Raw genomic sequence first — 26825 nt, 5'->3', positions numbered from 1 at the left:
CCTATTAAAAGTGATGATGATCTTATTCCTAATTGTTATATTTTTATTGGTTACATAGCTGTCCATGGTCATGGAAATCCATCAGCACTGTGTTTAGTTTTCATGTCTACCCTAAAGGTGTACTGATGGGAAAAATCTTGTAAGACATACTTGTACTTGAGTCATCTTGACCTTGCCTTGAGCATGGTCAAGGCATGGCTACTTTCTACAAAATCTTTCTTTTCATTAAGTCTTTTATTAAGGTTCGGGTTAGATGGCTGAAAAGGTATATAACTGGGAGAAAAAAATCCATGAGCTTGTAAAACCTCTTGGTTGAATTTTTCTGCTGTTTTCAAGCAGCAACTGCTTTCTTAGAACCTGCTGCATTGCATGTAATTGCATGGATGCTGTGTTGGGGGTAGGACTTTCACAAGAAAGAAATAAAAATGTAGAAACTTTCAGATATGTTAATACAGTCGTTATCTGGGCAGTTTCTGAGGGAAGAATGAGTATCTACTAAGTAAGACAGAAAGGGTTAACATTTCTTGAAGGAAACAATATAAAATGGGGCTTAAGTGTGGCTGCTTCATGTACCTATAAATGAACATACAGCAGGAAGGAGGGAAATAAATTACATATGGATGGGGAATACCAATATGGGGGATTCAAGGACTGGGAAAGTGATTAGGGTATTTTTGTAAGAAATTATATTGCACCTTTATTTTTATTTGAAGAAATTGCAATTCCATTACAATATATGCTAAGGTTGTAACTTAGCTTTTCTTCTCTGGGGAAAAGACCTCCATTATATCTATAAATATTAAACGTGTTTGCAAAGTTGCAAGGTTAATATTTTTGAAGCTGGAACCTTTCTGTGACTTAATTATTTTTCATAATACAGCAGAAAGTTTCTTCAGTGGTTCTGGTTAGCCCTTCAGAGGCTTCTTTTAGTGGTTTCTTTGTGGTCTTCTCTTCCCAATGTCCTGTACTGTAGAGGTTGGTCTCCATGCTTCAGGAGACAAGAAAACCTTTAGGACTACTTCAAAGTATCTTTAGGTAATTTGGATTTATTCTAACTTCTTTTTATCACTTTTGTATTCGCTGTCTACCAAAGCAGTTACATCAGCTTCAGTATTAATGATACTTTCAAGAAGGCAATTTTAGCAGCTTTTCAGCAAGTTTAGCAACATCCTGGGAAGGTAAACAAAGAAAAATTGATTTCAGTATAAAGTCTTCTGGGGATAAACTCACAACTTCTGTGCTAAACAGCTTGTTCTAAAATGGTCCTTCCTTGAAATCAAATAGTATTTGAATGTTTTTTAAATTAAAAATACCACCGAACTTTAGAGACATCTAATTAGTTTACAGTGTAGGTGCATTTTATTACATTACTATTAAAAAGTGCTTTAAGCCTACTACATAGAGGATCCTGTTTGCAAAGAAAACAGGAAGGAAAAAAAGAGAAAGACTGCATTGTAAGTTGCTGTGAGCAGTGTATTCACAAGGTCAAAAAGAAATCAGCAACAGAAGACACCCGGCTTTTTTTTGCTTTTTTTTTTTTTTTTAGCACTTCTTAATGTGCTCTTCTATCAGACAGCAATGGAAACTGTTACTGAGGTTAGAGGAAAATGCTAGAGTTTTGCTAATTAGAGATTGGGCAACTGGGGATCAGCATCTAATAACTGTTCAATAAAAGGAGGGTTTGATACACCGTTTTTTATGTGAGTTGATTTTATACATTAATTAAGACTATTAGAATATTCACATGGAATTTTTTTAGTAATTGTCTGTTGGACTTCCAGAAAAAGCAAATGTTTTAACATGCTATTATTTAAGGGAAAGCCAGTGTCATGGGTTTGTGTTCCTCCTCTCGTGGGGCAGCAGTTCTGCTGTGGATCCTGGCAACCAAGATGATGTACTGTCAAACTGCTTTGCTTGATGTTACTTTTTGCTGTGTTGCAAAGCTATTACTGTTTTGAAGATTTATTCTTCTTTAAATGCACTGGCTAAAGAGTTAAATAATTAAACTAAACTGTATTTACTGGATAAAAATCAATTGCAAGATGGGTTTGTGTGGTGAGATTGTAGCTTTTATAACACTGCATGGAGTTAGAAAAGCAGACAAGTATTTATTTGTGCACACCCATTTTAGTTTAAAGCAGAAGAGACTTCAAGCTACAGGTTGGGAACAATTGCTCTGCATCCAGTTTAATGATTTACATCCATTTCAGAATGTGAAGAAGGTAGTTGGCTGGCTGAAGACCTGGGAGCCATAACAAAGGTGGCAATATTCTTTAGCCACTTTGGGACAGCTACCAAGAGACAGGCTATTTTCACTCTGAGAGTAGGAGGGAGTTAGCTGGCAAGGATACATAGGAAAAAAACGAATTGGGCCGTAAAACCAATCTTTCTTGTTAAAAATAAGATCTTTAGTATCTAGTAGATCTGTGCATTTTCATTTCCAGCCTTTTCATCTGAAGGTCTTCCTTTTGAGAGTCAGATTTGAGCCATCAGAAGCAGAACAACTCCCATAGAGAATTACCTCATTTACAGCCAGGCGTGTGTCCCTTATTGATCACATGCATCTTTTCTGCTGTACATTGTGCCGCTATGGATTCGCCCACGCAGTTTGCCTGAAAGCACTTGATAATTATGTGACTTACACTACCTTCTGGATCACTTTTGTTGGTTCCAAGGAGCTGGCTGGTTTTCTGTTCCAGGGTGGTATTGGGGGTGGGTGGGGTGATGTGCTGGCAGGTGTCACAGTTGGTACTCTCTGGCAGCTGGGGTTTGTTTGGGGTGTGCTGGTCTGTGCTTCTGATGATGAATCAGAGGAAGTATTTTTGGAGGCGATGAAAGTTTCTGTGAAGATATATAGTCATCTGGTGCAGATTATAATGGTTAAGTAATTTTTAATGTACAGTTTGAAGTAGGATGATGTGTGGCAACAAGGGGCCTCTGCCTGCTTAGAAGGTTTGGTTTTTTGGGATTAGTGCAACTTCATGTGTGCTACTCTGGTTTCTCCTGAAGAGAAGCCATCCAGATCCTCAAAGCGTGTCTTTGAAGATTGGTTGTATATTGAATGGAGTTTATGCAGCAGCTTGAGTGCTGCTTCTAGAGAAAATGAGGCAGTGTCCAACTGCCATTGGGAATATTTTTTGCGCAGGTGCTTGTTATGATTGTGGATGTAGCCATGTTAGTCTGTGGATTTTCCTGAGCATGGGAGTTTGGAGGTTGTTTGACATTTGTCATTGTGCCTCAGAAGCTGGTACCAACAGAGGTGGAGTGAGAATACAGTCTCAGTTTGGATTCCTGTACTATTATTAGTTTTTTTCCTGGGTTTGGGCACCTGCAGGCTCTGTTTCCACTTTTTTTTTTTTTTTTCTGGTTAAAGCAGATAATCTGAGAAGTTTATTGTGCTGAGGACAAAATGCTTAGTTTATGTTCTTAAAAGAATATTTGAATGTTCAAAAAAAAACTCTCCAGATGAAAAGCACTCAACAATGTTTTGTTAAATAGAAGAACTTTTTTGTAGCTTAATGTCAGCACTGAGAATTATACAGCATTACATGTGAATGTCTTTAAAACATGTTTTGTAACAGATTGAATACGAGAAGAAGAAGAAAGAAGATGGTAAAAGAGCTCGAGCTGATAAACAACAAGTGTTGGACATGCTTTTTTCAGCCTTTGAGAAACATCAGTATTACAACATTAAAGACCTGGTGGACATAACCAAACAGCCAGTGGTACGTACTGCAAGTCTTGTAAATACAAACATTTTCAGTTGTTACTACTGTGTGTATTTTGCATATCTAGAAAATAGTTTAGTATGTATTATATGCCTTAGAAACTCCTCTCTAAATATGTTTTATAACAAACTGAAATCACCAAGTTTTAAGTTCAGCATTGTAGGACAGTGTAGGATACCAGACATTGCAGTGAGTGTGCTTTCTCTTGACAGAGATGGTTTAAATAACCTAAATGGTCTCTTTTTGTTTTAGGTTTGCTTTAATACTAGGAAACAAATTCTGTTATTCTCTCATGTCTCCCCTGCTACTCCTGTCCTCACTGAAGCCTAGTTCTCTTGGCAGTAGCAGCTTATGTTAGTCTATGGTCAGCCTTTCCCTCAGCTTCTGAACTTTGTTTTGGCACAGCAACAAAACAAAGATTTTCTTTGCTGTTTTTCTATATTTAATGGAATTTGTATTAAATGCAGGGATTATTCATGTTAGGAGCTCAGGCATTATGACCTCAGGCTCAATGCCTCCCAAATCATTGGATTTCCTTTACAAATAGGGTAATTTTTAGGTTAAGAGTTTAGATGGTTGATATTTAGGATTTATTTGGGGTTTGCTTTTAAGCAGTTTTGATTCACAGACAAGAAAAGCACCAAGACATCTGCGTATGTGATGGTTTTGTTGTCTTGCAGTGTCTTGTCAGCCTCTTCATGTATGACCCATAACTTTTCAGTTCTTTCCCGTCTTTCTGTGTTCAAGCTTTCCTTGAGCAGACCAGGCAAGAGTGGCAGGGTGACAGTGATATGCAAAGGACCTTCAGTGTTTTTGATGTTTTTCATTGCCAACTTCAATATTTATCCTCAACCCTGCTGCAGATTTCCGAAGACTTAAGGGGATTTAATTGAGTCTAAATGGACCAGTAATGTCACAGGTTGTTAGAGCTAAGGCAGAAGAAAGAACAGTAACAGCTGGATTATGGAAAAAATACTCTGTAAAAAAAAAGGACAGAAATGAAGATGCTTGTTTAACAGTTTTACTCACTTCTCATTTAGAATGAAGTGTATCTCTGTCAGAGCCTTTGTATAAGTGACCAGTCTGTTTGGTTAGAAGCTGCATGAAGATGTTACCCAAGTAAAATCCATGTAGCTTCACTGTGTTCTAGTGCCTTGAAGGAAACTTGAAAGTTGAGTAACATATCCATGTCTTCCATTCGTTTATCTCATGAGTCAGCTCCATATCTCTGCGACAGAGAAGGTGTGTGGGTCATGGGAGCTGAGAAGGAGGAAGGAATAGGAGGAAGGTATGGAGGAAGTGGCAAGAAAATTTTAAGTGGGTTTTATTTTTGGTAAGAGAAGTGTGGCAGTCACTATCTCGATCACTTTGAATGCAACTCGGTACAGATTTATCTCATCTATCATGACATCAGCTTGCAGTAGACTCCCACTTAAGCCACCGGAGAACTTGAAGTTACAAACAACTTGAAGTTTACATTTACCATTACTTTTCTTATGTAATGGTAAATGTAAATAGTAAATTAAACCCTTGCTACAGAATATGTTGCATATTACACAAAAAGTTGCTGCCATCTTTTATTTGTGTCATGAAATCACAAAACAAGTATTTTCTGAATGTAAATGACTGCTATATTAGGGAAAACTTGATTAATTTGTTTTTTATTCTATTAACAAAATAACAATTTGCAGTAGTAGGCAAATCTTTTGCCACTTACCCAGATTGTAAGTACTGAATGCTCCCCAGAAATATTGCAGTAATTCCAGACTTGGGCTTCATGGCTGAGAACAGAATACTGTCTGTGAGATATCAAGTATTTGTGAAGAATGGAAGCAGGATGGAGCCAGTGGCATAAGAACTGTATTTTTAAAAAATTGAGTAGATTGTTTGGATTTTTTCTTCTATTTTAGCTATAAGTAATGGTTATCCTAAATACAACAGGGTTTGTTTCCCCCTCAAAGTTTCAGAAGTATTTTTAGAGCTTGTAAGTTAACTCCTCAGAAATTTTTATCCCATAATTCCATGATAACATCTCACTTTATATGGAAAAAATCATGAGGAAAGGTAGAACAGAGCAGAAGATGCTTTAAATATATTAAGAGATCACCTACAGATGAGTTTCTGTGCTAGAATTATATGTACATAAATGCACTGGATCCCTTTCTGAGAAAAAATTGCGGCCCCCTGATTACAAAATCGCCAGGCTCTAAAATTCAGTATTTGGCATCACTGGGAGTAGTGTAGGGTTTCTCTCCATGGTACAGTGTCAGAGCACTGTACTTTAAGATATAGGCCAGCCTGGTGCACTGCAGACCCAGGTGGGGAGTCCTGGTTTCTAGAAGGAGAATTGATCCTGCAGGAAAAATCACAGCATCCCCTGAACTCATCTCTTCAAGCCACTTGCTCTCAGGTACAGCACAGCACAGTGGGATTATCCATGTTTCATAATTGTCTAAAAACTCCAGCAGTTCAGTGTTGTCTGTGCACACACAGTGATGTTTCATAATTGTATAAAAACTCCAGCAGTTCAGTGTTGTCTGTGCACGCACAGTGATGTTTTGGGGTTAATGCTCTCAGCTGCCCTCCCTAACACCTCTCCTGCCTGGTTACCCCCTGCAGCAGAGATGGGAAGTAAGTGGCAAATCCTCAGCTGCTGCAGTTCATGGTTCCAGCTTGAAGTGCTGTTATCTGTGTCTCAGACCTTACCTTGCTATTCGTTTTGGGTTGGTTTTTGTTACACTCTTGGAAGTTTTGCCCTGAGAGAAGCAGAACTGCCTGGGTAATTAGGTCTGAAAAGTACTTGAAATTAAAAATAGCCTTCATGTAGCTGGGTGGGTGGGTTTGGGTGGGTGCTGTGGACAATTCAGCCATAATGGTTGCACTGTGCCTGAGCCTAGCAGCAGCATCACACCTTGTGACCCAGCTTAGCAGGCAGACTAGATCTGCCAGCTTGAGAACTGCACATCAGTGTACCTCATGGCACTGGGTGCAATTATGTGGGATTTTTTCCAGTTCTCTATCCATGTGATCTGGAGCAGAATTTAACCTTGCAGCCAGGTGTTTCTCCCACCCACTCTGCCATGCTTTGAAGTGTCTGTCGGTGACACTGCCTCATGCGCAGGGATTGCAAAGCAGGCAGTGGGTATGCAGGTGTGCACATCTGCACGCACCCATGCAGAAATGGCTGTTTCACCTGCTCCCAGCACCTGTGACACCACGCGTGCTGCATCGCTGCCGTAGCATGCGTGTGTCCCGGGTACCTGAGGGGAACAATGACGGCATCTCTGCAACAGACGAGGTGTGCGAGGGGACGGCGGTGTTCTGCTGCTGCCACCTGCTGGGGTTTGCATCCTGCGCCCCAGAAGGCTGAGGAGCCATCCCTGCACAGTGAGCTGCCTGCTCCTGAGCCCAGCTACTCTGCTCAAAGGAAACACCCTAGAAGACCCTCAGAAGCTGGTTCATATGCACATCCCTGACAGTCACCTTTCTTATGTGTTGGGCTGCTTTGCATACCTTTGATGCGTACATGGAGAGGGAGAGTAAGGATAAGTTTTACTAAAATACACTTATTTTACTGACTGAGAACATATTTTTTGTTCATGTATTTCTTAGCTTTCCATTTAGTAAAGAAGGAAAGAGTGCAAGAAACACTTAGAAAATCAGCCTTTCTTATTTTCCTGTGTCTTCAACATATATTTATTGGTTTTAATGGCTTGGAGTACATTGGTATTTAGTGGAACTGCAGATGCAAAGATACAAGCATTTGTATTTTTCAACAACTCCAGTTCAATTTAAGCATTCCAACAGGAGTAAATTGCTCAAACTCGAGCAATTATGAATTTAATGTGGGGATTCTTAAACTGTGGACTGTAGTTGCCATGACAATCCACTCATCTCAGTCCCAATTAATAATTAAACAAACAAGCAGGCTCTTGTGACTCTTAAGAAAATTACTGGTGTTTATTATAAAGAGTGAAGGAGGGCAATATCAGCGAGTTGTGTTTTGTCAAAGATTATTATACTTCTGGCATAATAGCTCTACTTGTTCTGGTTTTCTTGTTTCTCTTCCAAGCCTTAATATTTTAAGGTATTAGAAAGTTCTCAGACATACACTCGGCTCTCCTCTAAAAATGAGGCCATAATAAAATGCTTAAAGCTTTGCAAAATGGCATGAAAACCAACAGATTGAGGCTTTGACAAAGTCTGAATAAGGCAAGGATTTTCAAGATAATCCCAGCCCAAGCAGAAAGAAAGGTCAAGAGCTTTTAGCTCAATTGGAGAAATTCCAGCAGGAGGAAGATGTGTGACATAATAGCTCCCAAGAGGTGCTGGTAACTTTATTTCAGCAGCCCCTGGAGTACTTGCCTCCCAGAGTGACTGCCTGGGAGCCATCACCTCTGGGGCTCGGGTGCTCCCTGCTGAATCCCTGGGGTTTGTGCTAATCTCTGCTGGTGCCTGAGGGTCAAAGTCTATCCCAGAGTCTTTCCCACACCAGTTAGTGCCCATCAGCCAGCCAGGCTGTCTGCCCCTTAGGAACTGAGTCCATGCAATTGAGCATGTGTAGGAACTGTAGCAATTGCCTGCCTGTTTAATTTGAACTTTTGTTTCCTTTCAGATATACTTGAAAGAAATTTTGAGAGAAATAGGCATCTACAATGTAAAGGGGACCCACAAAAACACATGGGAGCTGAAGCCGGAATACAGACATTACCAAGGAGAAGAAAAGAGTGATTAACAAAAATATTTATGATGTAAGAGTGATTGCACTGAGGGATCTGTGGTGTTTAGGACTGAGCACAGTGCATTTCTGCAAGGATAAAGATAAATTAAAGCAGCTAATACTTTGTAATTTTCTGTAGCTTTTTTCCACAAGGAATATTTCTTGTATGTTTCTATATATGCTTTGTCTTTTGACAGGAAAAGTTTATAGAATAAACTTGTATTAGATTTATCTTTATTAGAAATCTTCTGAGTTCTCCTCTTACTTTTTCTTGGTAGCTTTGTGGCTTTTCCTAGTCTCGATAACATTGATGGAAAATGTGTCTTAGAGGAAACCATAACTTTGTGGGTTTGCATTCCAGTGTAACCAGGTTAATATCCTGGGTTCTGCTGGGATCTGTCAGGGCTTTGCCTGGAAGCCTGCAAATGTGCACAACCCTTTGTGCAGTGTTTGTGTGGAATGGACATGCCACTCCTCCTGGTATGAGGCTATAGGAAGAACAGCCACAACCATGGTGCTCCTCAAAATCCTTAGACTCTCTGGGAACAAACCAATGCAGTTAAATACCCATAAAGTCAGTGGGAAGATGTCAGTCCCCTCCATGTGATTGCTGAGAAAAAAATGACATGTCTGTTCGGTACAGGAAGGAACAGTTTTCTCTTTTGTTTTGTTTTTATGCTGATACCTTTGTTCTGTTTAAGCATATCAATAAATGTATTATTTTAATTTGTACCACACAATATTGACTTGAACACATTGTGATTTAGGTGGCATAAGTCTGAAGTGTTTTTTCAAAGCATATTTTTATTGCTGGCTTTGCCACTGGGTTCCTCTGTGGTTTGAGAAAGATTGCTAAATGTGTCTGTGTCTCTGTTCCCTCATTTTTGAAATGCACACTGCAAGGGTTATTCCTTCAATATCCTTTTTAGAAGGGAGCAGGGAAGGGACGATTTAATTCTCAAAGCTTTTATGTTAAAGAAAGCAAAAAACAGAGTGGGGATAACCTCATTATGATACCTGTAAATTAAGCAGGTGAGGTTTGATAGCTCAGCTTTCACATTCTCTCATGTCCTTCAGGTGTATGCATCATTTCTGCTCACCCTGATGACTCAGGAGGCATGTGTGAGAAGCAAACATTGCATTACTGGTCCACTTCGAAGCAATGAAAGGCTTTGGGAGTGGTGAAGTGCTTTTAGAGGTCTGTAAAACAGCTCTTATACATAAGTCACACAATTTTGCTCAATTTTTTTCTAGAGTTGTTTGTGTAGGTATCGCTCTTAACTACACTTGGGGCTAGTGCTCAGTGTCCTGTGGCATGAAGTGCCCAGTTCCCAGGAGAGGGACTGCTGAGAGTTTTGAAGAGCAGATCGCTTTCCAGGAGGGGTTGTGCTTTCATAAACACTGCCACTGACTCGTGTCTCCTCGGGCTCTACAGCAGGACCCAGCTGGCAGATGGCTGCCGGAGCCATCTGAGGATGCTGAGAGGAACACAGGAAGTCAGCCTTTGTGTCTTGCTGTGGAACATGATGTGCTCCCGGGCAGTAGCCAGAGCCTGCTCACACTGCTGTCCTCTGTGGACTTGCGTTCAGGGATGACTAGGATGAGAGTTTTTGTCTCTCATGAGCTGGGCTCCTCTGTGGGATCCGTGTCCTGTTTCAGCAGGTGAAGCTGAAGCACCCAGCAAGTCTAGGTAAGCTTCTCCTTTGTATTGCCCCTCACATGGTCCTCTAAAACCATGCAGGGGGATGCCATGCAATCCTGATTAAGTAGTGGTGTAATTCCTTACCACAGGTAAAAATGACTGTGACATTCCAGAGGGAAATGGTTACCTTGAGTGGAATCCCCAGCAGGAGTAGTTTAGCAGGAAAGTTTTGGATCTGCTTGTATTTCTCGTTTTATGTGAGCTGCTTCACAGTTTGTCTTCAGTCGAGAGGGACATAATCAGTCAGCATGAAACACCTGAACATGTAAGTAAAGGAGGTATTTTATTGATCTGCAGAGTGCCTTTGGACAGGGTAAATAAGCTCTGCTCAGGAGTAATGGAAAATGTGCAGAGCACTCTGTTTTTTATGGGGTTTATGGTGTTTGCAAAGGGTTGATTTTTTTTATGGGTATCATTAAAAACGTGTAGAGTGCTAGAAGTAAAGAAAAAAAAGAAGCAGAGGGGTTTTCAACCAGTGAGCAACCAGAAAAGTTGAGGAATGCCAAACTGTACTTCTGTGGAATAGCACCAGTTATAAATAATGAAGAGCAGGACAGTGAGGAAACAGCATTTCAAAAATGAAAATGCTATATCAGAGTAAATGAAGAAAAGATAACCAGTGGAGAGTCCAGAAGCCATGTAGCTTGTAAGCTACTTTTTTACCTGCTTCCTGCATGATTTTGAAGTTTTTCTAGCATGTTAGGGTGGAATTGGAATTTTAGCCTCAAAAGCTGCCACAAAATCCAAGCAGCATGAGAGAAGGTAACAATGAGCCCTCAGAGATGCTGATCAACAGCATGAAAGATGCTCTCCTGTGTTGACAGCAGGACCTGTGTCATGCATTCAAAGGCTCTGCTGGCTCCTGCCTGTGGGAGCACATGGTAAAGATGAAGGTGAGTTTTTAGGTGCCCTTGTCAGGTCATCATCCAGCCTGCAGCTAAGCCATGGGATCTTACACTACAAACCATCATAGAGACAGAAGCAGCAAGATAAACACACTGCTATGAGCCCCATATTGCACCTTCTGCAGTAACCCAGGGCACTGCAGGACTAGTCTAAATTCATGCAAGGCTTGGATAATGATTGAGCATTTGGGAGAACCTCATTTGGATCCATCACTTAATAACCAGCAGAAGCTCTCCAGCTCTGCTACACTTATTCTGCACAACGCCCTTACACAAGTGCTGTTGGCAGGATTTCCATCTGCCAGAAGAGAGGAGGAGGCTTGGAGGCGTTCAGGTCTTATTCCCTGGCCCCCACATTTGGATTAATTTAAACTCTGGACTCGCAGCAGCGATGAACAATTCCCTGCTGGTCTTCCCATTTGCTGCTGTCTCTGCTCGATGCTGAACTCTGCTCATGCAGATGTTCTTGAGTATTAGTGGCCAGAATGCTGCTTGGCGAGCAGGTGCCACAGGCATGAGCAGAAGTTCTGTGTGCTAAATGCCATTAAATAAGATTAAAAGCATGTCCACTCTCCAGCCTTGCTTGACCCAAATGACCAGTCTGAGTCATGGGAAATTATATACATGGTAAGCTCAGGCAGTACCAGCAGGGACCTGAGCAGACACAAGGAGACAGCCACCCCTTTAGAGATTCTCTGCTCACTCAACCTCCCTTCTCTTTCCCCCCACGTCAGGGAAAAGTAAAACTAGTATGTTGAGAAAGAACAGTTCAATAACTGAAAATTACCAAAATATAGTAGTAATGGTAAAAAAAAAAATAAAAATGCTAATAAAAAGGGAAAAACAAGTGATGGACAATACAAGTGCTCATCACCCTCTGACTGATGGCAGACCTCCCCCCTTATGGGTAAGTCCCCCCCGCCCCCATTTATACACTGGGCATGGTATTCTGTGGTGTGGAATATCCCTGGTGAGCCCAGGTCCTTTGTTCTAGCTGTGCTTCCCCCTCCCCGTCCTGTTTCTTTTGCATCCCTTCTTGCTAGCAGCACATGAGACAACAGAAAAATGTCCTTGACTTAGGGTAAACACAGCTTAGCAGAAAAACAACATCGGTGTGTTACCAACACCGCTCAGATTCTGAATCCAAAGCACAGCACTGTAACAGCTACTGAGAAGAAATTTACTCAGAAATGAGCATGGATGAAAATCAGGACATGGGGGTACTGGGATGGCACATGCTGCTGGGGATGGGTGGTGGGCTGGGGCAGCTGCAGCTGGTGGGTGAAGAGCAGAGTTGATTCCCTGCAACACCTTTTTATGGGCAGCATGAGGAAGCACCAGCAGCTGCAGGCAGTTCTGTGGCTGCAGCAAGCACACAGCTGCAGGGGCAGCAAAATCATCCCTCCCTACTGCCATGGGAGAGGCCAGGGGCACCCAGCTCGGGTCAGACACAGCTGTAGGTAAAGCAGCTAAACCTCAGCCCTTGAACCGGACCACTCCAGTAGCAACAGTGGGGTTTTAGTAACTGAGGAGGACAGGAGTACCCAGCTTTACCTGGCCATTTTTCAACCACTCTGCTACAAATAATTTGGGAAGCTAATCTTTAAAAAACTCTCTCAACATCTATGTTCATGAACATTCCCTATTAAAAAAAAAATATCAAACAGCTGCACTGCTTTGTGCCCGCACATCTGCACCTTACTGAGGATAGGAAAAAAGAGGTTTGCTCTCCAAAATGCCAGCAGTGCTTCCTTCCTACTACTGCTGGTTACAGATGGGGAGGGGAATCCCAGCTGTTAGTTCCCATGATAAAGCGTGGGCTGCAGAGAAAACAATGGTTCAGCATTTTATCAGTGTGTCCAGCTGCTGCTACATTGGCAAGACTGGCATCACACAACCAAAATGGTCATAAAAAGATCTTCAAGGGTGTTTGGATCACTTCTGCCTCAGGTAGAAGGTGATGAATGCAGCTCTAGTGGATTAAAATGCCTAGCAGCCATGTGCATCCTCAACAACATTCCACCCACTCCTGCAGAGCACACTGGCAGGGTTGCCAGCATTTGCTGGCACCCAAAAAAAGCTACCTCAAGCCACCAGCCCTGGCCACAGGCACTTGGCTGTGATCTTTACACAACAGCTTCCAGCTGCGGCTTCAACCAAAATGCAACCAAGACACAGGGACTGCAAACCAGCAAGATTGTGGTCTTGTGAATGGATTTGGTACTGTTTAGGGCAAGAACTTCCAGGCTTGGCTAGGGTTTTTCCCTCCTACAAAGACATTTATCCCTGAGCTAATGAACATGGTGTTTAACTGCTGATCTCCCACTGCCAGCTACAGTGACACAGATATTTCCTGGTCCAGAGCAAAACATCCCAGCTTACAATGGCAGTGACACCCCAGGGAAATGGCTACAGAGCTAAAGTGCAGATGGAGGTTCACAGGAGCAGAGGGAGGCATCCTATCTGTGCCAAGTGAGCAGCAGAGTATGAGAAAGCAGAAGTATCGTATGTGGATACAATTACTCTTTAATAAAGGCATCCTCCCTGAACAGCTGCCCACTGCCAAGATTGAAGTGAGCTGACCTGTGCCAGCTCAACAGTCAGGGACTTGCTTAGGGAAGTAAGCAAATTGCAGCTTTTCCATTTTTTTTTCCAAATGTAAAAAAAAAAAAAAAAAAAAAAAAAAAAAAAAAAAAAAAAAAATCAGTCTTATTCTATTTGCCATGCCCTGTGCTTATTGTAACAGCCTTTTGGCTGTGAGCTTCACTGAGTTAAAAAATAAATTCACAAAAAAAGCCCCACACACCAATCAAACCCAACTGTGTTTCCTACATACTTTCATTTAGAATCTTCCCTTTGCTGGTTCTCCCTCCTTGTGCCAAAGCTGAGGGCTGCACAAGGCTCAAAGACCCTCACCCACTTGGGCCCTAGCATCCACCCCCAGCTCAGTGGGCAAAGCTGGGAACCCTAGAGGGGCAGTGGGGACACCAGTGCCTCTCCCAGAACACCACATGTTCTGTGCACTGCATGAACACCCCCAGGTCTGCACCATTTCTCCTCAAAGCAGATGGCCAAGCAGCAAAATGGACATTAACATCAGTCACTGGAGCTTGGAAGGTGTTTGGGGGTTTTTGTTTGCTTCCAAAGGCCAAAAATAGAGTGAATTTGTAGGTGGGGTAGCAAAACTGTAAGACAAGAAGCAGACATTGAGGGCAAAAAGTCAAGGAGACCATGGGACACGTGCCCAGCACAGCAGCTGTTTCCTTCAGTCCCAAGGCATCACTCCTTTAACCACAGAAGCCTGAAACTAGAAAGGCAGGTTTTTCTCTTTGTAAGCAAATCAGCCTTCCCTCTCCTGTCAGCATCCAGCTCATAGTGGGTGCAGGAGCACCCTCCTGGCTCCACAGAGCCTGAGACCCCAGCCAGCATAAGGGAGGTTTTTACCCAGCTGCTTAACCTGCTCCATGAGGCTCAGGGAAAATGCAATTTGGATCCCTCCCAAATCCACTGAAAGTATCTTTCCAGGCATGTGAGATGCAAGCCTGATAAGCACATTTTAAAAGAAGACTGGGCTGAGTGTTAAAAGCTGTCCTTCAGTTCCAGTTGTATTTTAAGCAGCACAAGGCAAATTTGTTATCATGCGGGATTTTATCAATTTAATAACTTCAAAGCTGTTGTCTGAAGTATGAAGACTTTCCTTTTCAAACCACTTAAAGAAACAGCTGCTTGAGATGAAGATGGGCCAGAAGAATTATGCTATAAGGAAATACACAGACTTCCTCCCCAGTGCAAAGCTGCATCATGGATTGTGGACAAGTGAATTTTCCAGCATGGGCTCCCCTTCACAGCATGTAGTGACTCCCACCTCTCCCTCAGCCTGACTGCATAGCAGTGCAGCTGCAACAACCACTTGGCACTGCCGCAGTCCTTCCCTACCACACCCTCCCTGGTGCATCTGACAGACGTGATGCTGCAGAGCAGCAATGCTTATCCTCTTCCCTGAGAAACTGAAGGCAGCAATGCGTTTTTGGGTAGTGCAGTGAGCCCAGCAATAACATTTCACTTCCAGCTCACTGAAGAAACAAACAAAATCCCACATCTCCAGAGCCTTTGAACTGACACTTCCTTAAAGCAGGCTGAAAGGAGCTTTCCCACCAGAGGCTGTACCATGCAGAAGAGCACTGCTGCTTGGAGCACAGAACTCCCTAGTTAGGAATGTTTGCACACAGCAATTAAATACCCCAATGAGCCTGGAGTACAGACAGGATGACACACAATATGCCATTCAACCAAGCAGCAAGGCTGCGTTCATCGTGCTTTGAAGCACCTGCTTTTCAAAGCAGCTCTCCATCTGTACACAGGTGCCACGTGGCAATTTGCTCCAGGCTGGTGCCCAGGCTCCCAGCCTTGGCAGGACCAGCCCGCAGGGGGAGGAGTCATTTTCACTCCCACATATCAGCTCCAGAATTTAAAACATTGACTCACAGGAAGTGGGAGCCAGGGCTCTGAGGAGCAGCACAGGCATACCAGCACTGCCCTGCCCACACTAACTTTACTCAACTGAAGTCTCAACTGCTTCCTCTCCCTCTTTTAATGTCCCATTTTTAATGCAGATGCATCTGGAAAGGGAAAATAAGATCCTCACCTGGCCCCATTAACAACATCCTCTGCAAGAAAAGCACAAGCTGCCTCAGTGACTTTTATCTAGGCTTTGAACCTGCCTCCCAGCCTCACTGGATGAGGCAGGCTACACCAAAGTTGCACCTCATCCAGCACAGCTAACCTGAAATCCTTTATTGAAAAAGCTTAAACAAAAAAAAAAAATTAAAACCCCATAAACACATATATATATATGAAGTTCCCACAGAACTAAAATAGGTGTATTTAACCAGACAGGAACCTGGGAGATAACTAGGGCAGGCTCCACTCCCTCCTCCAGTCTCTCACTCCTCCCAGCCTTCTGCCATATCTATCTCACCCTGCAGAACCCCCCTCCACCCTCCAGCACCAGGGGCCAAAAACTGACACAAGACAGCAAAGATGTGAAAACTCTGAAGGAGATAAAACAGTTAGCAAGTGGGCCATGCCCTCCCTTTCAGGCACCTTAAACTCCCATGCCTCTGTCATCACTGCAGCAAGAAAAAAGTTAATGATTAGCAGTCCAAGGCAACATCCCTGGTCAGGAACAGGGTCAGCAGCAACAGACATCCCTCTTGCTCCAGGTGGGGCTCTGAAGGAATTTGTGCTCCTTTATTCAATCCTAACTGCCACCAGGTCAGGCAGGCAGAAAGCGCAAGGAACCCATTACTGTTGCATCTCAAAAGAGAACCTGAGAAGCAACAGCGTTTGCTCCAGGTCTGTCAAACAGATGCATTCCCTAACAAGGAACATAGCAGGAACACAAGTTACAAACACTCAGGCATGCCCCTGGTTTGGAGGAAGTCTAGGGCAGGGCTAGGCCATTCTAACATCACTCTCTGAAAGACCAAGTACAGAAAAACTGCAAATCCTGCAACTTGACTGAATTCTAATGAATATGCTCCCCAACAGCTGTCAAATTCAACGTACCACAGCCAAGCTGTGTTGGAAAACAGCCATTTCACCTTCTCTCCCCAGTATTCCCATTCAGCCTCCTGCCTTGATCTTGGAAACATACTATAGCTGAAGAGAGGCTCAAGTGCTCTTGTCTGACAAAGCAGCTCAGCCAGCACTCAGCTTGAGTAGCACATATTCCATTCGGGGATGTTTTTATTATTACCTTCTTATGTCTTCCAGAGATATGTCTCTGCACAATCACAAAAGATGAAGGTGGTCCACTCCGTTATGACATTTCTTGGACTTTGCCTTATTGACATCAACCTATTTTTGCACTCCAGTGCCACAGGCAAACTGTGAAATCTATCTGGAAACAGTCCAGTTGTACTGCTCTAGCACCAGCTGTGCTACTGACAGCATCCAATCCATGGTACAACCTCTCCTTCGAGTCACCTTGAGAGACACATCAGACCAAAAGACATCACCTAGAATGGGTTTAAATGAGTTTTATTTTAGACAACCTACATGATAGATGTTTTTTTAAACAATGCCTCCACTCCAAATCAGGGTCAAAATAAGTGAATAAAGCTCAAGATGACATCAGTCCAGTTAGACATTGCTGATTCCTGGTGTTGTGCCGATGAAGAAGAAACAGCAGCCAGCTATGAAGACGAGTGATCCAAAACCATACTGTTTGATTTGTTACTGAAACAAGAGTAGCAAGTGTTAGTTAAAGGTCATGACAGTATCAGCAAGTTTCTGTAACTTGTTTGTGTATTCCCTAATTCAATCTGGGCTGCCACAGTCAGGCAGGCAGAAAGCACAAGGAAGTTATTTTTGCATCATAGTGCAAACCAGGGAGCAACAGGAAAAGTGCTCATGGTCTATCAGAGGATGCTGATCATTTTTACAATTGTACAGAGCAACTGGCACCCACCAGCTGCTGAGCAAGCCAGGCTGAGCACTCATTCACACCCTTCCTTCTTGACACACCAAGGTTCAGATTTCCTCTCAAGCACATCCTAAACAACTACCAGAGCTTACAATGTACCCAGCTGTCTCTGAAAAAAGCTGCACCAAGAAGCTGAAGCAGGTTTTACTGCACATGGGAACACCTTGCTACTGTTCTTTTACTCCACCTTGAAGTAGGTGGAGTTATCCAAACAAAACATCCAAAAGGTGTGCTCCATAGAGGGATGTCTCCCCATAGAGATGCACAGAAGCTTCTGCTCCTAGGAGATGTCATGCAGGTTCCACGCCTGAAGAGACATCCCCCCCTCTATCAGGCTGTGGGAGGTGCTGTGTCAGTCTGGCCAATTGAAGTATTCCTTTAATTGGGCTACTGCTCCACACCAGAATCTAGCTCATCTTTACATGACTTGCATACCAGAAAGCCTGTGAGAGGCTTTACAGATAAATTTAGCTGTCTATATACAGACTTCACAAGTCCACAATGGGCAAAGGAACTGTAGATCCCACACTGCAGTGAATTCCACAGGTCTCCAAGCAAACCAAAAACCCACAAGTGTTGAGATCCAAATACTATCTTGTGCTAACCACATTCCAATACAGAGTAGTTAAAGCAGACCATAGGAGCCCAGGTAGTTGGGAGATTCCAGACAGAAAAAGGTTAAGTATCTGGTCAAATAATACTGTGTTCCCAAATTTAGGGCAATATTTAAACTGACAGTTCTTGTATAAGGGCATCAGATTAAGTGAAAGCAGATGGAACATGACCATGCAAGGTACTTCACAATTAACCTCCAGAAAAGGGATCCAAAGTAGAAGTGCTCCATTTCAGAGGACCTGCTCTTTAATCTAATGGTTTAAACCTATTCCCAATTACACAGGTCTCACCAGGGCCATCCTTTCTGCATTTCTTGGCCATTAAGTCACCATGAATCACAGCAATGATATACATCCCCTTTTAGTACAACTGAATAGTACTCAAAGTTTCAGGCACTTTGTATAATACAAAAGCACCAATCAGGCTGTACTTACACAATACTAAAAGTTTTCAAACTGGCAGCTAGTGTTCAACTTCAACAGGGATACAGGAGAACAGAAGATGAAGGAGCTCACCCTGTACTTGGGCACATAAACCCAGTTCAGTTCAGTACTTACACATTTCTCGATTTCTAAGCCATCCTTAAAGAAAATCATATATGGGGTCACACCATCCTCACGGAAATCCAGGAGAGCCACCATTCCATCTGGATTCATGTTCTCCCCTACAAAGAACTTCAGAGGAGAATGTGTCTCTAAGTCACTTAATTGGCTAATGCCAGGAGAAAATGCCTTTTTATACAATACCTTTGTATAAACAATGCAACATCACCAAGCTCAGTTTAAAAGTCTCTCTGACCAGCCACAGGGATTTTTCTTCTCTGTAGCTTGTCCATCCTAGTGCCACCATGGCTGATATACCAGAAGAAAGGGATGGCATCCAGAGGGACCCTGACAGGCTGGAGAGGTGGGTCCATGGGAACCTTGTGAAGTTCAACAGGCCAAGTGTAATGCCCTATACCTGGGTCAGGACAACCCCAAGCACAAATATGTGTGGGGCTTGGGAACTGATTGACAACAGCTCTCAGGAGAAAGACTTGGGGTGTTGGATGACAAAGAAGTCCGTGTAACCCAGCACTGAGTGCTTGCAGCCCAGAAACCCAAACATCCAATGTGGAATGACCAGCAGGGCAAGGGACATGATTTTGTTCCTCTGCGCTGCTCAGACCTCACCTGGAGTGCTGCATCCAGCTCTGGAGCTGGGATCCCAACACAAGAAGGATGTGGACCTGCTGGACCAAGCCCAGGTAGGCCCCTGAGACGGTCAGAAGCCTGGAGCACCTCTCCTATGAGGACAGACTGAGGAAGTTGGGGCTGTTCACCCCTAGAGGCTCCAGGGAGACCTTAGAGCACCCAGTACATAAAGGGGGCTACAAAAAGTCTGGAAAGGGACTTTGACAGGGGCACCTTGCAATAGGACAACATGGAATGACTGAAACTCCAAAGAGGATAGATTTAGATTATATATTAGGAAGAAATTCTTTACTGTGGTGCTGGTGAGGCACTGGCACAGACTGACCAGAGAAGCTGGGGATGCCCCATCCCTGGAAGTGTTCAAGGCCAGGTTGGAAGGGGCTCTGAGCAACTGGGTCTAGCAGAATGTGTCCCTGCCCATGGCAGGGAATTGGAACTAGACGACGTTTTTTAACCCAATGCCTTCTGTGATTCAGTAATTTTACCTTGCTGCTATGAACAGATTAAGAGACAGCAAGGACCACAGTGATCTACTTTCCAAGTCTAACTGCACAGTTCCTAAATCACCTAACAACAAATATAACTAACTGCAAGCATTACCAGCTGAAATGAGACCACCAAACAGCTAACAGTCTTTGGCCATTTCTCCTCCCTGATTCTCAGGGCCCCTAATACTTTTAAAGACTGTCAAGTTAGCATCCCCACAAGAGCCATCAAAATTCTCAACAAGCTGTTCAGCAGATGAACCAATCACAGCCTATCAATACTGCTGTAAGGAGACATAACTTACCTGGTAGTTTTTGAAGTTAGCAAGGATGTGTTTGATTTGTTCTGCAGCCCCAGTCATGAAAGGCTTTACTCTCTCTGGCTTGTGTTCCTCAAGTCTGGCTTTGATTCTGGAAGGAGAATAAAAAAAATGCTCTGAAAACATGTTCTAGCCTAGTATCTCCATTGTCTGGCAAGATATCATAGCAGAAAGAGTAAACCCAGCTACCTGTCAAACACAGATTTTGCTGCCTTTCCCTGCACTTCCTGTCAAAGCCCCCAAATTTTAACTAAGTTTTTCAAGTGAAATCACAGAACAGTACCTGCTATTCCTATCAAAGTCATTTTACAACCAGGCTAGTGATAGGCAAAAAATCAGCAAGCCCTTTCCACAGCACCAGAAGTATCGCTCACCCATGTCACAAAGTTTTTTCACTTTCAGTATTAACCCCACTGAACACCAACCAAGAGCTATTACACCACAAACTAGCATAAAGACCCATTCATACAGTTTTTTAGCTGTTTACGTTGTCACTCTAGAAAAGCTTCAGAAGCTTTTCTTTACCACCTCTGTCCCTCCACATGGAGAAATAGAAAACAGCAATGCTACTAATAAGATCCAAAGCACGTGATCAGGTCCTCTACCTCAGCCAAAATAAACACAGATATTCCATCCCCCATTCTTTAGAGCCCCAACTCTGCCAAGCATTAAGACATTACTGAAGTTCACAGCCAGGTTCACAGCCAGTTTCACACCTGTATCAGAATGAACACCTACTAGGAATAAATCCAATGCTGTTTTTACAACCTCAAGCACACAAAACCACTGCAATCCAACTGAAAGGAATAGCCCACCAACACTTACGCTTTCATGTAATCCTTGATGTACTTCTTGTAGGATTCTTTTGTGAAGCTGGTCTCCTGAAGGTGGTGGTTAATTACTATGTCAACACCAGTTATGACCGTGGCTTCTGTTCCATCTCCCTCAGGACCTTCAGCAGAGGCATTGCCACCAATTAGAGAGTCATCAATTTGACCCTCTGTCCTGGTGACCATCTAGATTTAGAGACATCAAAAAACTTAACGGTTCTGCAAAAAACCTTAGCACTACCGCTCTTACACTCCTATGACCTGACAGCAGGGCACAATTCGAGAGACAGTTCAGTGCAAGGAACCTGGCTGCAGCTTGAGCACTAATTTCCCAGTGACAGGAGAAGAGGGAATGGCTTCAAATTGAAAGACAATAGGTTTAGATTAGATATTAGGCAAAAATTCTTTTCGTGGGAGGCACTGGCAAAGGTTGCCCAGGGAACCTGTGGATGTCCCACCTCCGGAAGTGTTCAAGGCCAGGCTGGATGGGGCTTTGAGCAACCTGATCTAGTGCAAGGTGTCTCTGCCCATGGCAGGAAGGTTGGAACTAGACGATCTTCAAGGTTCGTTCCAACCCAAAGCGTTCTATGATTCTATGACTCCCAAGCACGACTCCCCCAGGGTGCATAACCCAAGCTCCATTACACTCCAGTCTGGCTGACCCGGGCTCTCTCAGCCACCATCTACGGCAGCACGGGGCACTGGGCCAAGGTGAGTCTTCCCTTCTCTCTTTCCCTGCTCGGGCTCTTCGCAGGGAGACCACCCCCACTCCCCACCGGCCGTGAGTCACCGCGGCAACCCTTCCTCCCTCCCTCCCTCGGGGCGGGCGGGTACTCACCTTCCCCTCCACTTCCAGGCACAGGCCGTCCGCTACCTCCCGGATCTTGTAGATGTCCGAGAACATCTCATCCTCTGCGGGGGACAGACAAACACACATACACACCCAGCCGCGTCAGCCTCCGCCTCCCAGCACCCACCACTTTCCCCCCCATTGCTCCCGCCCCCGGGCTCCGCACCACCCCCCCCGGCCCAGCCCCGCACATGCGCGGCGGCACCGCCGGGCCCAGCGCTCGGGCCCGGGCCGTGCTTCCCTCCCCGATCCGAGTGCCGGCCCAGCCGCCCCTCCCGGCCGCGCCGCCCCCCCCCCCTCCGCGGCCTTACGGCTGATGCAGTCCCGGTAGATGATCATGGCGGCGGCGGGGGGCGGCGGGGGCGCGGGGTCTCAGCGCAGCGACCCGGGCGCGGGGCGGGAGCGGGGCGGAAAGGGCCGAGTCAGCGCCTGCCGGAGCTCATATAGCGGGCACGGCCCCGCGCGTCACCGCGCACGCGCACTGCGCGCCGCCCCGCCCCTCCGCCAGCGGCGCCCCCGCGCGGTCGCGCCCGGAACCGCCGCGCGAGGGGGGCGCGAGCGCGGGGTTCCCGGCGCGCGGGCCGGGGCAGAGCCACAGCGGCCACCGGCGCCGCCCCGGGGAGCTGTCCCTGCGCCGAGGCCTCCCCTCCGCCCCTTCCAGGATCTACTCACCAAGGGACCTCATACGGCTTCCCCTCAAGGCCCTTCACCATCGTCATTGCCCTCCTTTGGACGCTCTAATAGCTTCGTGTCTTCCTTACACTATGTTACCCAGACCTGCCCCCAGCGCTCGAAATGAGGCTGCCCCAGCTCAGAGCAGAGCAGGACAATCCCCTCCCTTGCCCGGCTGGCAATGCTGTGACTGATAGCAGCACTCCAGAACAGGGCAGGTCCTCCTGGCTGCCAGGGCTCTGCTCAGATTCAGCTTGCAAAACGGGGAGTGGGGTTTCATCCTTCCCCAGTCAGAGGGGGTCAAGGCTGGCCGGAACCTCTGGAGAGCAACCAGTCGTGCCCCGTGCCAGAGCAGGGCTGGTGCCTCTCCCTCATTGCCTGTCGTTGCATTTCATGGGTTTCAACACCAATTTTCCTCTTTCTCCTAATCTTTTAAGCTCTCATTAACACTTTTCTTTTTGTCTAACTTCTTATGAGGTGTCTGGGATGTCTGATCACTTGCCCTTTTCTCATTACTTGGAATCACTGAGCTGGGACGATCACATTTACACTTTCTTTTTGCCAGTTGGTGCAAGATGGTACAGCTTTTGGGCACATCTATGCATCTTTTCTTTTTCCTTTTTTTTTATTTTTTTTTAATGTATATCTACTCTCTTTTCCTTGTGTTGTATTAGGAAGCATCTTTGCAACCACATGTTCCAAACTAGCCTCCAATGTAACATAGGCAGCCTCGCAAATCCACACACTGACTTTACAAGGAGAAGCTTCCCAGCTTTATCCATCACCCCGGGGAAGCACTGCTGCCCGTGCTGCTGCCCGTCCCACCACAGCCAGGGTGTCCCCTCCATGGGCAGCCTGCCTGGGGTGTGTGTCTGTGTGAGCTGTCCTGGCCACTTACAGCTGCTGCCTCCTCGCTGCAATCCCAAAACGCTGCTGAGGCTCTCTGGACCTTGCAAGAGCTGTGACACAGGGTCACAGAAAGTCATTTGCACTACTGGGTGTACATGGACATAGATTTGCTCTACTGGGTGCTGGACCTCCTCCAAGTAAGTGATGTTTTCAAAACATTTATAGGGAAATAATTAGGAAGCTGTTCGACTCTTCCTGTTATTACTCCCTCAGGGAAATTTAGTTGGGTATGTTCAGAGGCACTGCTTATGCACTTGTGAAAGGGCTGGCTGGGGCAGGTATATTTTTCTTATAAGTGAGATTTATCCCAGTAGTCAGGGTCGAGATGAAAGATGGAAGGGCAGTTATGCCTAGGCCTGTTTTTCCCCCATTTCCGCAGCAGCCTGTCACAGCTGAAACAAATCTAGACCTCACTTGAACTCTGATTCTTAAGAGACATTGATAAAATACCTTCAAAACACATCATGGGACCTGAAATGCTTAATGCTGCCAATGATCCTGGACTTGGCAGAGACATCAGGGCACAGGACACAATTCCCTGTCCCTCATCTTCCTTAGGCAGTGAATTGCTCATTGCTTTCCTTGTGTGTGACAGTGGAGCTCCCTTTTTATCTCCTCTTTCCCTGCTCTTCCTTCCTTTGCTCCAGTTATCAGTGCCCTTTTTTTTTTTTTTTTTTTTTTTTTAAGATGGTCTAGCTTCTTGCATAATCTAATCAAATTTATAAGTCTTTATCTGCTGGTTTTCACCTTCAAGACTACTGCTGCTATTTCAGGCCTGAAGAAGGGGCTTCTTCCCAAAAGCTTTTCCTGTTTTTTTTTTTCTCAGTGGCAGGTGGCCTGATAAAAGATAGCCCCTCTTTTTACAAACCACAGTAAAAAAAGAGCAACTTACATCTTTAGCAGTGTGTTGAGTGACAGGGGAACATTTGGCTTCTTCTACATAGTGTAATATGCAGCTAAAAACATCCAGTTAGTAGGTGTGCTTCTATTTGCTTTTATTTTCAAGAGACCATTCTAGAAAAAAGGATATTTCTGCAGTAGTCTGGAAACCTCTTACAAATTCATCAGTTGACTCAATTTGCTAAAGTCAGGGTAGAAAGCCTTTAGCACAGTGTGAAGGTAGATGGACCTTCAGGTTGCTTTGCCTTGCCTGTAGGTCTGTATTAAGAGTTGCGGGTGTAAAATGTGAGATGTCATTTAAAAACGTGTGTGTTAAATGGGTCAGGGCTCCTGTGTGAACACCAGTTTGATGTGGAGTTAAGTTAAATCAGTATCAAGCTGAAGTTAGCAGTGTTTTAATTGGCACAGGTTTCACTGAGATACCAATGCTGAAATTTTCCTGTGATCCCATATAAACACAGGATTATATTATGTGCTGATACTTTGTGAAATAGATTTGAAAATGCTTTTTTTTTTTTTTTCAGAAACCTTTTGAGAAAACCTTAATGTTCCTCACCCGCTTTCTGTCCAGGCAGCCTCTTCAAGCACTTCTCACATCCAGCCAGAGCTGGATTCACATTTCAGAGTGATAGGTTAAAAATGTGGTCCCTCCCTCCACCTTTTTAGTTGCGGATTGACAACCAAAGTGATGTGAGAAGTTTTCCTGGTAGTGCACCTCACCTTTGGTGTTGTGTAAATCCCGAAGGACTGATGGAATCCTTTGGGTTTATAGAGGAGTCTTCTAACAGTTATCTGAGGAGGATTTTCTAGGCAGGTGTCTGCAGTCTCACAAGAAGCCTTTCTCATGGAAAACCACACCTCAGACAGTTGTGAATTGCTGCAGTATTACTTCCATCAAGTATTGTGTGGATAGGCTGTGCTCAACTAATTGTGTCTTGGATTAAAGTGCCGGATGACAGCTGATACTACACCATTCTGTCCCTAAATAAACAGTACATTTTCAGCCCCTGTGGCAACTCCCACTGAGCTGTAAGAAAAGGGAGGGGATCCTGCCTTCAGCTTATGTCTCCTGCAGGGTGCAATCTGTGGAAATAAAGCAGAGGTGGGGCTGGAGGAAGGGAGGTGATACTGGGCTATGACATAAGGGATGGCACCAGTGTGTTCTTCTAACGTTTCTAAAAGGCTGTGAAAGTCACATGAAAGTGGTGATGTTTTACATCATTTGCCGGGTGTGGGGGGGGAGGATCCTAAGTACACATCTATATCTGCTGGTAGAAAGAAACTGGAAAAAATGAGGATTACAGGACTGAGCAAGCCCTGGTGCTGCAGAGAGGCTGACAGGACAGTCTGCAGCCAGTGCCCCCCACCCCAGTGCATCTCCCAGCACAAAGGTTTTGGGAGAGAGGATGCACGTGATCAGCTCCTGTCTTCACAAATCTGTCTGGAATTTAGGACTGAAACAAGGAGCTGTGACTTTGTAGCCCCTCTTTCAACACACAGAGATGGAAACTGTAGCTTTTAACTGGTTTGCTTCAAGTTCTTTCCCCAGGGCATTTCCAGGCAATAAAGATTTGATCACTATTTGTTTCCCCTTCTTGTTGGGAATTGATCTTACAAAGCCAGACCATCAGTTTGATTCTTTCAAGTGAGTTTATGTTATGAATATAGTCAGTCTTCCAGTGCTTGGCAATCCTTCAACTGTTTTGGATCTCGAGCCAAAATTCATAATTTAAGTTTACATTGGCAGTGTACTAAGCCAGAATCCCAGATCTCAAGATTAATATTTGAAAGAGTTGAGCTTTGATCATTAGTGTAGCTTATCAGCTCAGATCTATTCACAAATGATAGACCATATTAGACTGGACTAGATAGATTAAGGTATCCCAGACAAAGGCATCATTTTTAAACTACAAGGAAGGTCTTTGGTTGAGCAACAACTCCTCCTGCACCCATAACAAATGCAGCTGTTCTTACCTTGGCACTTTCAGTATTTACTGTTCCTCTCGCTGGCTGCTGCACTTCTGCGAACAGACACAGAGGTCACTGCGCAGCCACAAACCCCTTTTATCTGTGGCACTGCTTGCACCAGGCCAGCTCACCCAAACCCTGCCCTGGGGGCTCTGAGGCTGTCAGCCAGCTCTACAACTGCTGCGTTTTTAAGGAAAACGGGACTGTGATTCCCAAGTTAAGAACTGTGAAGCAAGGTGCTGCCCACCTGCAATTTTATACTTACTAACGAGATAAACATCCAGGTGACTGAAAGGGCTGTGATGGAAATGCCTGCGCTTGATCCTCAGGTCTGCTGCCAGTGTGTCCCACTGATGTGCTCGATGATGAAATAGAGAGTGCATTCATTAAAGTGGCAGTAACATTACACTGGGATGGACCACAAATGTATTGGAGATTAAGATTGGAATTGAAAAGGGATTTTGACACATTAGACAAGTGGCCTGAATCGTTAGAAGGCATTTGGACAAGGCCAGCCCATCAATGAGCAGTCAGACATTTG

At 44.5% G+C, this 26825-nt stretch overlaps 2 protein-coding genes and 2 non-coding genes across 4 annotated transcripts in view; 1 reads left to right on the top strand and 3 right to left on the bottom strand.

The window, feature by feature from the left end:
* The window catches only part of GTF2F2 (general transcription factor IIF subunit 2), a 79708-nt gene extending 70520 nt beyond the window's left edge, over positions 1-9188 (top strand). The window contains exons 8-9 of the mRNA XM_030234699.2: positions 3582-3725; positions 8344-9188. Of these exons, the coding sequence (XP_030090559.1) occupies positions 3582-3725; positions 8344-8463 (264 nt within the window). The 3' untranslated portion in view covers positions 8464-9188. The remainder of the gene's footprint in view (positions 1-3581; positions 3726-8343) is intronic.
* A 7105-nt stretch (positions 9189-16293) lies between these two features.
* Positions 16294-16429, bottom strand: LOC115484885 (small nucleolar RNA SNORA31). The gene has a single exon (XR_003945619.1). It is a non-coding gene; the product is annotated as a small nucleolar RNA SNORA31 (small nucleolar RNA).
* A 652-nt stretch (positions 16430-17081) lies between these two features.
* On the bottom strand, positions 17082-22285 carry TPT1 (tumor protein, translationally-controlled 1). The gene is made up of 6 exons (XM_050980064.1): positions 22147-22285; positions 21824-21897; positions 20981-21171; positions 20141-20246; positions 18715-18831; positions 17082-17295 (listed from the first exon to the last, which is right to left on the bottom strand). The coding sequence occupies exons 1-6, from the start codon at positions 22172-22174 to the stop codon at positions 17293-17295; spliced, it is 519 nt and encodes a 172-aa protein (XP_050836021.1). The 5' UTR covers positions 22175-22285; the 3' UTR covers positions 17082-17292.
* LOC115484884 (small nucleolar RNA SNORA31) lies at positions 17361-17490 on the bottom strand. The gene has a single exon (XR_003945618.1). It is a non-coding gene; the product is annotated as a small nucleolar RNA SNORA31 (small nucleolar RNA).
* Positions 22286-26825: the final 4540 nt, after the last annotated feature.

This window comes from Serinus canaria, chromosome 1, assembly GCF_022539315.1.
Source record: "Serinus canaria isolate serCan28SL12 chromosome 1, serCan2020, whole genome shotgun sequence".
In the NCBI taxonomy this organism is placed as follows: Eukaryota; Metazoa; Chordata; class Aves; order Passeriformes; family Fringillidae; genus Serinus; species Serinus canaria.
The sequence above is the reverse complement of the archived record's forward strand: the minus strand, read 5'-3'. Positions and strand labels throughout refer to the sequence as shown.

What these genes read in the sequence shown, in the direction of transcription:
- TPT1 (XM_050980064.1), bottom strand. Translation starts at nt 22,174, where the DNA reads ATGATCATCTACCGGGACTGCATCAGCC. An exon ending in GCCTGGAAGTGGAGGGGAAG is followed by an intron (nt 21,172 to 21,823) that starts GTGAGTACCCGC and finishes CTCTAAATCTAG; the next exon opens with ATGGTCACCAGGACAGAGGG. An exon ending in CTAACTTCAAAAACTACCAG is followed by an intron (nt 18,832 to 20,140) that starts GTAAGTTATGTC and finishes TCTCCTCTGAAG; the next exon opens with TTCTTTGTAGGGGAGAACAT.